The following is a 14,819-nucleotide window of genomic DNA, read 5'->3' on the forward strand; positions in this document are numbered from 1 at the left end:
CGTTGTCTGAAGAGCCCATTGAGCAATTGAGACGGGCCCCTACCCTTAGACTAAGACTAAACCAGGAGCGATGAAAGCAGAGAAGGGAGAAAAGAGGGCCGTCGGGACTCGGGTTATACGCATTCTCTGTTTAACCTCTTTGCTCGCGAACGACTAAACAGAAGTGCGTTGCTGATTCACTTGGTAGGATGGAGGATGGGCGCAGCCCAGCGGCGATGGAGAGCAAGGCCGAGGATGCAGATATGGGGCCTGCGTCTGTCAATGGGACACACGCGCAGTCACACGACCAGAACGGCAGTGGTGGCAGCGGCGGCGGCGGCGGCGGCGGCGGCACAGCGGGAGGCGAGGGAGTGGCCATGTCGGTCGATGGGCCAGCACGGGCAAAGGAAGAAGAAGACAGGCAGAGGTACGAGCTCGTGTACACGCTACTCGGCCATCAACGCTCTGTTTCGGCAATCGCCATCTCGCCAGACGGGATGATGTTGGCATCTTGCGGTGCTGATGGTCTCATCAAGCTGTGGTCTCTCGCTACGGGGGCCTTGCGCGCGACATTGAGGGCTCCTGCCACGCTCGGCCTCGGCGCGCCAGAGGGGATGGAGGATGCACAGGGAGGAGCTGGTGGTGGTGTTGGTGTTGCATCAGGGCTTAGTGATGTGGCTTGGAGCAGTGATGGAAGGTACATTGTCAGTGGGGGCGACGACCGCATGGTGCGCGTCTGGGATGCCGTGCGCGTGAGTGCATCTTTTTCCTCTTTACCCCCTCCTTTCTCTCGTAGGGCATTCGCTAAAGCTGACAAGGAAACAAGCAGCACGTCCTGGTTCGCCAATTTGAGGGACACACGTCCTTTGTCTTTTGCGTCAACTTTAGCCCTAGCGTCAACCTCGTCGTGTCGGGCAGCTTCGACGAGACGGTCCGACTCTGGGATTTGAGAAGGGGAACATGCCACCGGGCCATTGCGGCGCACTCCGAGGCTGTGACCGGTGTCGATTTTAGCCGCGATGGCGCCATGATTGCGAGCTGCAGCTACGACGGCCTCATCCGGTTCTGGGATACGTCGACGGGCCAATGCCTCAAGACGCTCGTCCACTCGGATAAGGCCCCCGTCTCCTCGTGCCGCTTCTCGCCCAACGCGGCACAGCTGCTCGCCTCGTCGCTCGACGGCCACCTCCGGCTGTGGGACGTGGCCAATTCGCGCGTGCTCAAGACCTATGCGGGCCACCACAATGAAAAGTATGCCATCAAGGCCGCATTTACCGCTCCATATCACCGCCGTCGTCGTCAGGCCAGCGAGGAGGGGAAAGGTGCTCAGACGAATGGCGGGAAGCAAGAGCAAAGAATCTCGGTCGTGACTGGCAGCGAGGACCAGAGGGTGTACCTCTGGGACTTGCAAACAAAACAGGTCGTCGAGACGCTCCAGGGCCATCACGATGTCGTCATTGCCGTGGCCTCGCACCCAACACTGCCCATTCTCGCGTCTGCGAGCCTGGAGCACGATCCTTGCATCAAAGTGGGTCTGAATTCTACACGCGCGGTACTCGCTAGCTGAGTAGCTGAACTGACCATCTCTCTCATCAGGTCTGGAGACTCGGTCGATGACGCATGCAACACTGCGCGCCGGCCCTTGTACTGTCATTGCCACCTCTTTCATTTCTCTTTTTGTCTGTAACATCAATCGCATACACAGGTTCAGCCTCACGCAGCCGAGATGTTGAGCAGTCTGCCGCCGTCGGTGGTGAGGCTGGTGCCATCAAAGTAGGCGCCGGCGCGCGAGGCGAGAAAGACAATGAGGCCGGCAAAGTCTTCTGGCGTGCCGCTACGCTTGATCGGGTTCCTCTCCACCGTCGCCCGCAGCGGGTGGTCGGGCCGGGCAAAGTCGGCGGCCGTCGCCGTCTCCGTCATTTCCGACGGGTAGATGCCTGGCGAGATGGCATTGACGCGAATGCCCAGAGGCTGGAGCCGGCCGGCGAGGATCTTTGTCAGCTTCTCGGCCGCGTCCTTGGACGTCTGGTAGTGCACGCTGGCCGGGCGCGCAAGGTGGAAGGCGGCGATGCTCGTCACATTGACAATCTGCGGGCCTTGCTCCGTGTGGCTCGCCGGCGCGGCGCGAGCGAGCAGAGGGGCAAAGGCGACGGCGACGTAAAAGACGGCAGTGAGGTTGACGTTGTGCGTGTCCTGGAACACATCCCAGGGCTCGTCCCACAGCGCTTGCACCTGCGCCAGCCCGTCGTTCTTGCCGACTGACGAAGCCTTCATGGCCTTCATGATGCCCGCTGCATTGACGAGCAGGTCGAGATGGGCCTCGTGCTTCTCGAAAGCCGCACGGATCGCACTGATGCCGTCCTTTGACGCGACGTCGCCTTGGAGCGCCACGACTTTGCCTGTGGCAGCAGCGGGGAACTGGCCGCCAGAGGAAGATGATCCTGCTGCAGCGGCCTCCTTTTGGCGCGCGGAAAAGTCGGCCACGACGCCGTCAAGCTTGTCCTTGCGGCGGCCGACGATGTAGACTTGTGCGCCGTGCAGGGCCAGCGCCACGGCCGCGTACGAACCCAGGCCGCTGCCGCCGCCGGTCACGAGTACTACGCGCTTTTCGACGCCAAACAACGCCGAAAGCGAGAGCGACGAGGTGGGAGTGCTGCCCATTGACGACATTGTGAAGAAGCCGGAGAGAGGCGAGACTGTATGAGAGAGAGAGGTTGGTGATAGTTGAGCTCCTAATTGAATTGACTTTTACACCCAGACATGCTCCGCCGAGAGTACGCCCACAAGTGGAGGGGGTCCCAAGGGACAATCGATGATCACCTCATCGTTTCACATTCCCAGCTCTTTAGCCCATGTTGGCAACGAGGCACTCTTCCTGGCGCTGGGCCTTGCTGAGCGAGGCTGAGACGAGACATGGGAGTCAAGGACAGAGCGCACTCTGACTGCCGCGCTCGCAGTGGTGTGGAAGAGAAAGATGGATTTACGTGAGAGAGGGAGGAGAAAGAGAGAAGGAGAGACAAATACAGAAAGTTGGTGTTGGTTTTCAAGAAGAGTCAGTAGTCGCAGCCGTCACCACCAGAGCTTGTGGTTGCTGCACTGGTAGCCAAACGGATTGTGCTCGAGGTACCTCTGGTGGTACTCTGCCGCGACGAAAAAGTCGCCCGCAGGCCTCTGCTCGATCTGCGTGACAATCTTGCGGCCCTTTGGTCCAAAGTACTTGTCCTGCACCTCCTGTGTCACCTTCTGGGCTGCGCCGAGCTGGTCGGCATCGTGCGGGAAAAGTGCGGAGCGGTACTGGGTGCCGCGGTCGTTGCCCTGCGCATTAAGCTGCGTTGGATCATGGGTACGGTAGAAGAACTCGACGAGCTCGGCGTAGGTGACCTTGGTCTGTTCCGCGGAGAGCTTCGAGATGAGCAATTGCGCACAAAAGGAATTCTGGTCCCAGAAAGGACTTACAGGATCGAACTTGATCTGCGTGGCTTCCGCATGACCGGTGCGGCCGGTGCAGACCTCTTCGTAACTTGGGTCCTTGCTTGACTCCTTTCCGCCAATGAAGCCGACCTTGGCGTCGATGAGGCCTCGACCGCTCCCGTAGTGTTCTCGGAAGATGTGTTCAGTACCCCAAAAGCAGCCACTTGCCACCGTAGCCACGTCTGTGACACCGCCTGCCCCGTTGGTCGCAGCGCCGAGGCCCTGCTTGGCGGAAATGGCAGTGGGAACGGTCGGTTCGGTGGCGGCGCCCATGATGTTTGGTTTACGCGCGGGCAAAAAGTGGCGGGAGAAGCTCGTGATGTGGTTGAGCATAAACGGTACGAGAATGGCGAGTAGTACGACGGAGATGGGGTTGATTTGCGGAATGGTGGAGGTTGAGAGAGTGGTGGTGACGTTTGTCGAAGGTCGATGGCAAAGTCGACCACGCGCGAAAAAAAGAAAGAGGTGGATCGTACGACGTGACGGCTTTAGGAAGAAATGCCGGACGAGAGTAGAGGTGGAGGAGATGACAAAAAAAAAAGGTGAGAGGCCATGGTGGATCGGTCAGCAGGCGCTGATTGAGGACAATGGGTGGTAATCATAGAGAAGCTGAGTTTAGGGGGAGTTCCAGACTAGCCGCTGGTGTTGCTCCAGCCTCGATAGCCCAAAGGTTGTTCGGGAAGACGATAAACCTTGATCTGGTTTCTGAAGAATCGCGGATGTACGGCAGGAGTGTCCTCTGGGCGTCCTTCACCGGAGCTCAGCCTGTCAGCTTCTGTGACACTCTTTTCCTTCTGGGCATCTTCTCCGCTCTTCTCCTCGCTAGCTTCTTGCAACCTCTCAATCTTGTCTTCTCGCTGATTGAGAGCTACCTCGTCACTCGAGGACTCTTCGCTTTCCGCGTAATGGGCTCCCTCGCGACGTTGTTCTTCTGTGACATCATCCGAGGGTGACATGTGTTCCTCAACCTCCTCTTCCTCTTGATCTTCTTCGTCTCCATCAATGCCCTCGACGAGCTTCGTGGCTTTGCCGACAGGACTTTGCGCGTCACCGTAGGCCTTTGCTGACATCGTTCTGATGCGTTCTGAGACGATCTTCATATTCTTGTCGACAGATTCACTGTGCTTCTTGGCTGCCGACATGATCCAGTGAATTTGCTGCGTGATCGCATCGAGGACCTTTCGGCAAGCTTGCACTTCGATCTCATGGCAGTGATTGCGCTCCTTAGATGCCCGGGCATTTTCGCGAACAGATGTGAGGAGGACGCTGGCGCATAGCAGAGGCTTGAGCTGAGGATATTCTCGCTCGAATGACAGCACGTCTTCATAGCGGACCGCGTCAGGCCGCTTGCCATAAAGAAGGGCCAGACCGTTGATGTGCAGCATCATGTGCGCACCAGCGTCTAAGCCGTCGTCCTCGACTTTGCTTATGACCTCTTTTGCTCCTTGACGGTTCCGTTTGATCGCTTTGCCTCCCCTAATGCTCTTGTCTGCTTGAGACACAGCTCGCTTTTTCTTCGAAACTCCTTGCTCTCCCTTATCAGCCTCTTCTTTCGCGGTATGCCACGACATAGGAGGGAGCTGAGCGCCCTCCTCGAATTTCGACCAGAGGAATGATTCCAAAGCCGAGAGCTTCGACCTGGCCAACTTCTCAGGGCCTCCTTTGAGATCTCCAATAGCTACAGCGAGAGAATGGCGGCTGGAGATGAGGCAACCAACACGCTCGGCTTTGATCATCACTTCCTCCAGCGTGTCCGTCGGTCCAACGAGGCTGTTGGGAAGGACAAAGGTGTCAGGCGTACATCAGTGAAGGTCTTCTCGCAAGCTTGACGAACTAGTAGGATGGCTCTCTTCCGAGCCCAGGACGTTCTTCATCATAATATGCACACCGAAACTGCCGAGGAAAGGGCAGAGAGAGCCGTGAGTACACAAGTGGTCAACAGTGGCATTGTATGCGCCCCACCAAGTCGCCATTTCCGACAAGCTCGAGCAGCGTGGGTTTGCGTGGTGCTTCTTGTGCCATCACGAATATTCTGCGTTCGTGAACCTGAGCCAAGTAGAGTACAATCGAGGAGTCAGTCGTGAGAAGGGGGCTTGGTACAGGCAGGAGACGGTGGTGACGGTGGCTGTGGATCCAAAATGCTCAAGCCCGTGTGAGCGCGCGTCTCCACCTGGAATGAGACTAACAAACGCACGAGAAGAAAAAGTCCGAAGATTGCTTGCGCCCAACTTCACGCTCTCGTCAACCACTGAAGCCATCTTTGCAGCGCGCGATGTTCAAGAAGCCGCCGCAGCTCAAGCCGGCGTCACCGCTGCGCTCTTCGTCACGAAGGGCCTTTCTGGCGCATCTGCAGGCGCTGTACCCGGCCCTGGCAGATGCAACGCCCGAGGTGCTGTCCGAGGTGGTGCCCAACGGGCTGCGACATTGCGGCGCCACGACGAGCGGCGGGCAGAAGGCCGTCATCTACACCGACGACCATGGAAAGCCTCTCTGGTTCGAGCTGGGCCCACAGGCGGGCTCTGCATTGCAGCAATCAGAAAAGAAGAACAAGAAGAGCGGCAACGGTGGGCCGAGCGGAGGCGAGAAGCTATTCGAAGTCTTCCCGACCGTGTATGCCCTCTGGCTTGCACCCGACATTCTCCCTCGCCTGCCGACGTGGCCCCAGATTGTCAATCCTACCCTACTCAGTGGATCGGCCCTCATGATCCCTGGCCTGATCCCTCCTCCACACACCTTTCCGGCGGATCTTCAGCATGCCTCTTCCTCCTCTTCTTCACTTCCCACAAAGTCGACCATCGTCGCCATCACTCCGTACCCCTCGCCCGTTCCCCTCGTCGTGGCCAGGTTGGATGCCGACATGAAAGACATTGTGCAGAAGCGCTCTGTGGGTGAAAAGGGAAAGGCGGCTACAACCATTCACGCGCTTGGTGACTTCCTTTGGGAGCTAGGAGGAAAGGGAGAGCCTCCTGCCGCAGAGCAGGTTGCTGCTGCTGCTGATTCTCTGCAAAGTGGCGGCGACGAACAAATTCAGCAAGGTGACGACGGCATCAAGCTCGACGACGTAGATGGAAAGACAACCAATGGGGATGCAAAAGGCCACGCAGAAGATGATGGCGAGGAAGAGAATGGGCAGCAAGAAGATACACATTCGTTTACGGCCAAAGGTGAATCCCAAAAGTTGATTTTCTCTCTCCATGAACGCAGCTGCTTACACCTCTATCTTCCTTCAGAGGTCGATTCGATCCTCAACCTCGCCATGCTGCTCACTCTTACGAAGCTTTCGAAACAAAGTCAGCAATTTCCCATGCCCCTGTCCTCCTTCTACTCTTCCCACGTCCTCCCAAACAGACCTGCCCACTGGCCACCTCTCGATGCCAAAGGAAAGCGAAGAGCTAGGCTTCCTGACTCACTCGTCGAGTGCGAGGCGGGCGATGGCGGCGAGAGGGTCGTCATAGCCGAGTCTACCGATGTCCGACGCAGCTCGGCAAAGAAGCTGGCCAAGTGGATAAAGGGTATCGAGAAACGGGATCTGGTCAAGTGCAAAGACATCAAGGGCAAAGATACCGTCATTGTCTCTATCACTTCGAAGCATCCAGAGTGGGTGTTATACAAAACTTCTCTCTCCAAAGGTCGACGCTGACTCTATGAGGATTTTGTCATGACAGCCTCGAGGGTGTCACGCCTTACCTGACACTCTCCCAGCAAGCGCTTCAAGACTCTGAAAATGGTCAGACGGGCCCTGCTTCTGCAGGTGCAGAGGGCGCGACCGCCGTCGGCCAGGCGTCCTCTTCTTCCTCCGACGCCAACAAGAAGACGCAGGTGGTCGTCGAGCGATTCTGGAAGGCCAACGCCTCGTCAGTCAAATTGTTTCAAGAGATGGGCGCCAGGTGAGCCTTTTCTTTCCTCTTTCGTTTCCACCACGACTGACACAGCAGATTCAAGCACCTCGGAACCATTGCCCCGCCCCGTTATTCGCCAGTATCTCAATGACTACCTCACGGCGCGATCTCTCGTCGACCCAGCGGACCAGTCTCAGATCAGAATCGATGATGCAGCCCTCACCCACGCCCTCTTCCCGAAGGTAGCCCTCTCGGACATCCCACCCCGGATGCGGCGCGAAGCAATCCTGGACAAGCTCCTGTCGGCGAGCTGCGTCGAATACCACAGACTGAGCCGGCTGCGGCCCGACCGCGCTCGAGAGTGGACGTTGTCCAACACCAAGGCCTCGGCGACCTCAGCCTTGCCTGCAGAAGGGCTCGAAAAGAGCGAAGAGGTGGGACCAATGACCAAAGGCCCGCACAAGCGGTTGCACCTCGAGATCAAGCCTCGGCAGGGACGCAAAGTCGTCTCGCTCCTCACTGGCCTGGACCAGTACGGCGTCGAAGCAGAGTCCTTTGCCGCCGATCTCATGCGGAGCGTGGGCGCCAGCGCGTCGGCCCAGGTGCTGCAGCCTGCGACGGCCAAGGTGAGGGCCAAGTACGAAGTCTTTGTCCAGGGCGACCAGCGCAAGGTCATCCTGGACTTTTTGGCCCGCGAAGGCATCGACAAGGCGTTTGTTGAGGTCGTCGATCTCACCAAAAAGTAAAAAGAGCACATCAATCAATTAATCAATTCATTCGAAGAGATTGGAAGGAGAAGATAGAGAAATGAGATTGAGGCTCAATTTGCGGCAAGAGAGGTGTACAGCGCAGCCCTTCGTGAAAAGGTGAAGGAGCGTGACGAGACTGAAGTGGGAGAAGAGTGGAGTGGGGGTATCGCCACGACCAAGGACAGAAAGGAAAAAGGACGATTGAGATGCGGCAATGGAGAAGATGCAAAGGACAGGGCGGGAGCAAGAAGGGGGAGGGTGGTCATCGGTAGTACTGTCTCGAATCTCTCGCAGACCCTGGAGATGGCGGCGGTTGCTGCGCTCCGTATGCACCTGAAGAGGGAGAAGACGAGTTGAGAGCGGCATTTGCTGCAATTCTAGACATTCGCGTCCCGAGATTCGGTCTTGCTGATGGCGACTGCTGGTGTTGTTGCTGCTGCTGCGGCGACTGCTGCGAGGCTGACATCTGCAGACGCTGTTGCTGATCCTGCCGATACTTCAGCGACATTCTCCTCTGTTGCGCCCGTGGCGGCGTGACTTGCGCCGTGTCGCCCCTGCCCATGGCGGCCTGCAAGCTGCCCATCGTGGCAAACTGCTGCTGCAGAAAGTCCGACGTACCCGACCTCATGCGCAGCAGGCGCAGGACCACGTCGAGATTGTCATCGTTGCCCGCTGCCTGCTGCTCGTCGTTGCGCTTGTCGGCTTTGCGCTTCTTGATTGTCCCCAACGATCGCTGCTGCAGCACGCTCTTTGTCTTTGTCCGCTTCGACGGAGCCCGGCGCAAACGCATCTGCATCTCTCGCACACAAGCTTCCATCAGATCGTCGGTGTTTGCGTCGTGGTGCAGCGTATACGAGACAATCTCGCGATACTTGGGTCCCTGCAAGACTTCGAGGGGCACGCCGTGCGCCACGCCCGTCTCTTCGTCGTACGCGTTGAAGTAGTTTCGGAGCATCGAAAGCCACTTGAAAACCACCTCGACTTCCTTGCCAGAGAGCTGCGGCATATCAGACGGCGAGTCGGACAGGGGTGGCAGGAGGATACAATCAATGGTGTTGAGGACCTCCTTCCAAACCTTTGTCAGCACCAAAAGAGCCTCGCTCTCGCTCAAGCTGCCCTTGAGCGTGCCCAGCGTCTCGTCGAGGTAGTCGAGAAGGGGAAGAATGGCCTCTTCGATTTCCTGGTCGGTCAGCTGCTGCGGCCTCTGCTTCTTAGGCGCCTCAGCATCGACGGGCGGGATGACAGAGGCATTGGCGCTTGTGTGCGCCAGTGCTTGTGCATAGAGCGCCTTGACATTTCCCAGCGCCTTGTCCAGGTTGATCCCGCTCGTGCGGACCAGCGACTTGAGCACGGATCGAGAAAGGCACTGGCGGATGAAGATGGACATCTTGTCGACAATGATGCGCACCATGTCGCTCTCTGCCCTCTTGAGAGATCGAAAGGCCTTTCCGAAGTAAAAGAGGATGTCATCCTTTTCGCCTTCCATGCTGACACGAAGCAGCAGGCGTCCCTGCGTGTCGAGATCGAGCCAGAGCTCGTGGGCGAGAAAATCGCCAAAGTATCTGGGGTCCAAGCGCAGATATGCTCTCCCGCAGAGATTGTGGTCGCCCACCAGCTTGCGGTCCCACACCGTCGCGGCGAGCCACATCTGCGACTCCACCGGGATGTCAAATGTTTCGTCCCATCTCGGGTCCGAAGTCTCGTAGATGGTCCTCGTCTTGGCAATCTTGAACCCTCGCTCGTCGCTCAGAGTAATGAACGAGTCGATGCGTGCATTTGCAGATGTTTCCTTGACCGGCTGCAGGTTCTCACCGAGGACGACCTTGACGGTAAAGATATACCTCTGCCTCTGCTCCTTGTCCGGCACGGAGGGGGCTGTCGTCTTGATGATGCGAGCCTGCTCATCGGCGTCCATCTTGTTGTACAATTTGTCGAGAAGCAGCCTAGCTGCCTCGATATTGTTGAGCTTGACGCAGGACGAGGCCTGAAAATGGAACGGCTCGACTTTCTTCTCGCCCTGAAGCGTTTGTTTTGCTTTGACCATCCACGCGCTCTGCTTCTGGTTGGCATCCTGGCCCTCTGCCGTACGTGGAAACAGCTCCTCCATGAAGAGCTCCTCGACGCGGTGGCAGTACTGCTCGATTGATCGGCTGATTGTCTTGGCCAGGCTTGTCAGAAAGCGTGCATTACGGTATGGGTCCGGCCATTGGAGCGACAAGATGAAGTCGAGAGGCTGCTGCAGAGCCCCAAAGAGATCGTCAATCGAAGAGGAGTGCACCGCACCCTCGCTATCGATGGGCACAAACGAGTCCGAGGCAATGGCATTGTTGACCCACTCCGTCGTCTTCTTCTCCGTATTGATCAGCCAATGGCGGATGTGAGGCTCGAACCAGTCGGAAATGTCAAAGAGCACCTCAGCATCTGGACAAAAGGCGTGGTGCATGCGAAGCAGGGCGCCTACGCGCTTGTAGAGGGCAAAGATGTCATCGAATGCCAACGGGTCGCGCTCCCTTGTCGCATGCTCGACAATCTGGTGCTTCATCGATTCTAGGTCGTCGAAGAAGAGGCGGACCTGCTTCTCGAGAAGCAGCGAGACGGGGTCAATTGCTTCGAAGATAGGCTCCTTGTACCGCTTGTCGAGCCGCTTGGCCCCCTTTTCGATCCAGTCGAGCAGCTCCACTAGGGGCACCACCTCGTTGTCGACCTGTTGTGAGAAAAGGTCTGTCGTTTTCGCCGTATATTCATGAATGGCCATGATTCGTATCCGGTCCTTCAAATCCTCCGCATACCGCTGCAGGTCAACATCCTCGCCGTCGAGCCTACCCTCATCCTTGACCAGACCAGAGACGCTGAGCTCCTCAACGAGACCAATGTAAGGTTGAATCTCGTCTGCGTCGACGTTGAGAATGTCCTGGAAGGCATCGTGGATGAAGCGCATAAACGAGTCGAACAGGGCAGTGTAGCTCAGTACGAGGAGTTTGCGATCGGACAGAGTCCACCAGTCGAGGCTGCCACTGTCCTGAATAACGCGGTTCGCCGAGGAGAGCGCTTCAGAGATGCAGTCGAGGGGCACCTCACCGCGATCGTACTTGTACTTGATTACGTCGAGGTTCGCCATGGCGCGGTAAGGCCCCATGATGCGCCATCGCAGCGCGCACTCGGCCATCAGCTCAACGTGCGACCTAGACAGGATGCTCAGCGACACTTCTTCGTCTTCGGGTTGGTAGCGGATCTGCTCGAGATCGTAGTCGATGCACAATTCCAATGCCCGGCGGTAGTATGCGCGAGGATCCGGGGGTATAAAGGTGAAGCCGCCGAATGTGACAGCCTCCTCGTCGGCCTCTTGCATCGACTCGGCCAGCTTCTCGGCTTCGGGAGCGTCTTCTCCCGCCTCTGTCGCTGCCTTTACCTCACTTGGCGCTACAGGTGGCCCACTGGTCGTGTCCGAAGGAGACGTCTTGAGCAGCTCTGGATTTGCCTTGCACATTTGCATCATGATCTGCGACAGGGCCTGCAGCTCGGCCGTCCGCCAGTGCTGGTAGCCCTCGTCGTTTTGAAAGTCTTCTCGCCTCCCCGGCCATGCGGCTTGAAGATTGATGTTCTTGACGCAGTGTTTCAAGTCGATCATTGCATTCTGCCAAGCCTATCAGAATCCCTTTCCGCGTGTATAATTGCGCAAAGTTCTTCACCGGCCTCACTTACCTGTTCGGTGCACGTCTTTCTCATAAACTCCGCGTCCTTGGCTAGCTGCTCTGGTTCGATGTGGAACAGTGCGCCCACAGTCCTTACCATTGCCGACTCGGCAGGAGTTGCAGCGCTGATGCTCATAGCAAAGGCCGTGCTCGAGCTCGCGCCGCTACCCCTCCTTTCGTCTGCGACGGCGGTCGCAGCCGAGCTCCCATTGGAAGAGCTGGTCTGCTGCTGTTGTTGCTGTTGCTGCTGCTGTTGTTGTTGTTGCTGATCGAGGCCAATGGAAGGTGGAGCCAGCTTCTGCGAGTAGCCATCCAGCCGATCGGTGAGCTCCCTCGAGACGCCGTGCATGGTCCTTAGACATTCGCGAATGATCTTGACAAAGGTAGCCACTTGCTTGTTGAGCTCCTCTTTCCAAGCGTCGCCCTCCATCCGTTTCCGCAATGCCCCTTGGGCTGAGGTGACAAAGACGAGAATCAGCTCTTCCACCTTGCGATTCTCCTTCATCTGCTTCTGGAACGAGGCCTCCTTGAAGGTGCCGTAAAAGATGCCGACTGTCTGACGGAGCGACTGGTCCCGATAATGGGCATCACGACCCATGGCAATCTGCTCCAGTCGCTCTGATAGTCTCTTGAGGAGCTTTTCGGGAAAGCGGGCGGCCTTTGACGAGCCAGAAACATCGCGAACCATGTCTGCCAGTCCACCAAGGCTCAGCCAATCTGATCTCGAGGCGGCCGACGAAGCTGCTCCTGCCGTGGACCCTGCACCACCCGTTCCCGCTGCTGTACTTGCTCCTGCTCCTGTTACCCCTGCTCCCGCGCCAGTCGACGCTGCTGCCGATGACGATGTCGCTGCCGACGCCGCCGCTGCCGCATCGCCGCCTCCTTTTCTCCCTAATGACTGCTGCGTGTCTCTCTGCTTGTCTGGCCGGTTCTGCATCACCCACGAGAGAGTGGCTACTTGAAGAAGAAACTGCAGATGTGGTGTCTATGCATCAGCATCTCGACATGATCCCTATCGAATCCAGCTCGGACTTACGACGTATACATCGCCATCAGTCATGCGCTCGCGAGCACTCTGCGTGCTGCGCGTACTTCTCGTCGTCATGTCGTCGGCTGCGAAGGAATACACCGAGGCCGAGAGGAGAGTGCGTGTCGAGCGAGCAAGAGCGCCACCTCCCCCTTCCCCTGTAGGTCGTGCAAAGGCCCTTGGCGTCTGCTCGCTCTGGCGTCACTTGCACACACACACACACTCTCTCTCTCCTCTCTCGCAACCCCCCTCTCTCGTCCTTTGGTAGCTAAGCCCAGCTTAGCGTGTTGCTCTTCTTTCAAGAGCTATCGCCGTAGCCTAGCTTAGCCTAGCCCTATACGCTGAGCCCAGCGACGATGCCAACCTTCAGCAGAAGGGTGGCGCTTGCAAAGTAGTGGTGGAGCGATCAAGTGAGGCCGATTGAAACTAGCCGCGACAAGCCAAAGCGCAAGCAAACACGAGAATTTTGATTTTGGACGCCCTCAGTCCCTCTCCCTCAGAGATGCTCGCGTGCCCCTGCACGCCAGTCAGAGAGGAAGGAGAGGGTAATCTTATGTGAAGCAATCGCAGCAACTTCTTGCTTTTTGTCAAGGACGGGAAAACGCATTGAACGAGTCCTTGCTTGTCGCCCCGAGCCTGCCGAAGCAAGTTTACTCGAGGCCGACGGTCCAGGAAGGCATCCTTCGGCGCGATTAGGACGCTGTACTGTCTCTCTCGGTGTGATGTTCCTGATCCAAAGAACTAAGAGGACATCTGTTATCGCCAAGGTCTAGTCTGTCCGAGCGGGGTCCTCTCCACGTGTCGGGAAGAGCAGCATAACCGGACATTTCTGTCGAGCTCGGTCGGGGTGACCATCAACAGCAGGGCCAAGGGCGCTGGGCTTAGGGTGATTGGCAGCTGCAGGGCGACTTACTGCAGCAGGCACGCACGCACGCGACGCCCGGCAGGCACTTCTTTTTTTTTAGTTTTCCTCTTCTGGTCACATCCTTCTCCTCGAATCAGCGCGGTCGAGATACAAAAGGCTCGAGCGGGGCTGAGTTGACGTCCTCTTTCATTTTTCATTCTCCCCTCCTCTTTCCTCCCTCTCTCCTTCCCAATCCTCTGTGTTGTGCTTGCAAGATGGCCGACGAGGAGGATTTGTATGCGGACCTCTACAACGAGGATGGCGGAGGAACGGGAGCCGGGGAGACGCGCGACGACGACGACACGGCGCTGTATGAAGACGACCCGCCGACCTTTTCGACGACGGCTGCTTCTGCCTCTGCGCCAGCGCCAGCTCCCAAGAAGAGCTTCATCCCCGCCCCCGCCCCCGCCGCGGCGTCGACAGCCGAGGCCACCGCACCACCGGTTTCGAGAGGCAGCTTTATCCCTCCGGCCTCTTCTTCTTCGACACCGCAACACGCCTCGACCTCGGCTAATTCGGCATCAAGCTATCAACAGCAGCACCAGCACAACCAGCCGGCGCCGATTCCCTCGTTTGTGTCGTCGGACAACACGTCCTCGGCGGTGCAGACGTTGGGCGGACATCAGCATCAGCAAATGCAGACCCAGAACCGGACGACACCAGCCGACATGCCAGAGGATGGGTGAGTCTCATGATGTAACTTCAGTCCATTGACCAAGCAAAAGGGCGGCTGGGAGTGGATCTGGGTGGTTGGCATGGCTGGATGCCTCGTTGGGTATACCGGCAGGCCAAGCGGGCATAGATCTTTTCCTTCCTTTTTTCCGCCTCCTTTTTCTTTCTTTCTCTTTCTTCTCTCCCTCTTCGTCGTCATCCTCCTCGCCCTAGTCGGCACAGTCCATCAGCTAGCCATTCGATAGCTCGATAGCGCGATAGCGATATTCATCTCTTCAGCAGCGGCGACAGCGGTAGGGAAGCAGCAGAAACAGTGGTAGCAGCAGCAGCAGCAGCAGTGAGCCAGCTTTACATAGGGCATAGATCTAGGTTCACTACCTCTTTTCTCTAGGTATCGCGGGCTCAGTGCTCTGTGTCTCTGTCTCTCTCTCACTTCTCTACCCTGCTCATCAGCTCATCAGCTCATCAGCCCATCACTACGATAGC

At 57.6% G+C, this 14,819-nt stretch overlaps 6 protein-coding genes across 6 annotated transcripts; 2 read left to right on the forward strand and 4 right to left on the reverse strand.

Moving 5' to 3' along the window:
• The first annotated feature begins 173 nt into the window (after nt 1-173).
• Nucleotides 174-1,696, forward strand: FA10DRAFT_269723 (WD40 repeat-like protein). The gene is made up of 3 exons (XM_025522859.1): nt 174-731; nt 809-1,507; nt 1,576-1,696. Exons 1-3 carry the CDS (start codon nt 216-218, stop codon nt 1,594-1,596), a joined length of 1,236 nt encoding a protein of 411 aa, XP_025374311.1. The 5' UTR covers nt 174-215; the 3' UTR covers nt 1,597-1,696.
• Nucleotides 1,693-2,640, reverse strand: FA10DRAFT_234688 (NAD(P)-binding protein; the record flags this gene model as incomplete). Its single annotated transcript, XM_025518994.1, has 2 exons — nt 1,693-2,397; nt 2,467-2,640. The coding sequence occupies 2 exons, from the start codon at nt 2,638-2,640 to the stop codon at nt 1,693-1,695; spliced, it is 879 nt and encodes a 292-aa protein (XP_025374312.1).
• Nucleotides 2,641-3,048: 408 nt separating this feature from the next.
• FA10DRAFT_234830 (methionine sulfoxide reductase A) lies at nt 3,049-3,723 on the reverse strand (the record flags this gene model as incomplete). The annotated part of the gene is made up of 2 exons (XM_025519001.1): nt 3,049-3,366; nt 3,436-3,723. 2 exons carry the CDS (start codon nt 3,721-3,723, stop codon nt 3,049-3,051), a joined length of 606 nt encoding a protein of 201 aa, XP_025374313.1.
• Nucleotides 3,724-3,932: 209 nt separating this feature from the next.
• On the reverse strand, nt 3,933-5,588 carry FA10DRAFT_195133 (hypothetical protein). Its single transcript, XM_025518398.1, has 3 exons — nt 5,413-5,588; nt 5,285-5,343; nt 3,933-5,220 (listed from the first exon to the last, which is right to left on the reverse strand). The coding sequence occupies exons 1-3, from the start codon at nt 5,470-5,472 to the stop codon at nt 4,083-4,085; spliced, it is 1,257 nt and encodes a 418-aa protein (XP_025374314.1). The 5' UTR covers nt 5,473-5,588; the 3' UTR covers nt 3,933-4,082.
• A 90-nt stretch (nt 5,589-5,678) lies between these two features.
• FA10DRAFT_281888 (hypothetical protein) lies at nt 5,679-8,103 on the forward strand. Its single transcript, XM_025523724.1, has 4 exons — nt 5,679-6,614; nt 6,681-7,047; nt 7,116-7,337; nt 7,393-8,103. Exons 1-4 carry the CDS (start codon nt 5,723-5,725, stop codon nt 8,033-8,035), a joined length of 2,124 nt encoding a protein of 707 aa, XP_025374315.1. The 5' UTR covers nt 5,679-5,722; the 3' UTR covers nt 8,036-8,103.
• A 64-nt stretch (nt 8,104-8,167) lies between these two features.
• On the reverse strand, nt 8,168-13,142 carry FA10DRAFT_195259 (hypothetical protein). Its single transcript, XM_025518399.1, has 3 exons — nt 12,767-13,142; nt 11,741-12,700; nt 8,168-11,672 (listed from the first exon to the last, which is right to left on the reverse strand). Exons 1-3 carry the CDS (start codon nt 12,833-12,835, stop codon nt 8,301-8,303), a joined length of 4,401 nt encoding a protein of 1,466 aa, XP_025374316.1. The 5' UTR covers nt 12,836-13,142; the 3' UTR covers nt 8,168-8,300.
• Nucleotides 13,143-14,819: the final 1,677 nt, after the last annotated feature.

This window comes from Acaromyces ingoldii, assembly GCF_003144295.1.
Source record: "Acaromyces ingoldii strain MCA 4198 unplaced genomic scaffold FA10scaffold_8, whole genome shotgun sequence".
Classification (NCBI taxonomy): domain Eukaryota; kingdom Fungi; phylum Basidiomycota; class Exobasidiomycetes; order Exobasidiales; family Cryptobasidiaceae; genus Acaromyces; species Acaromyces ingoldii.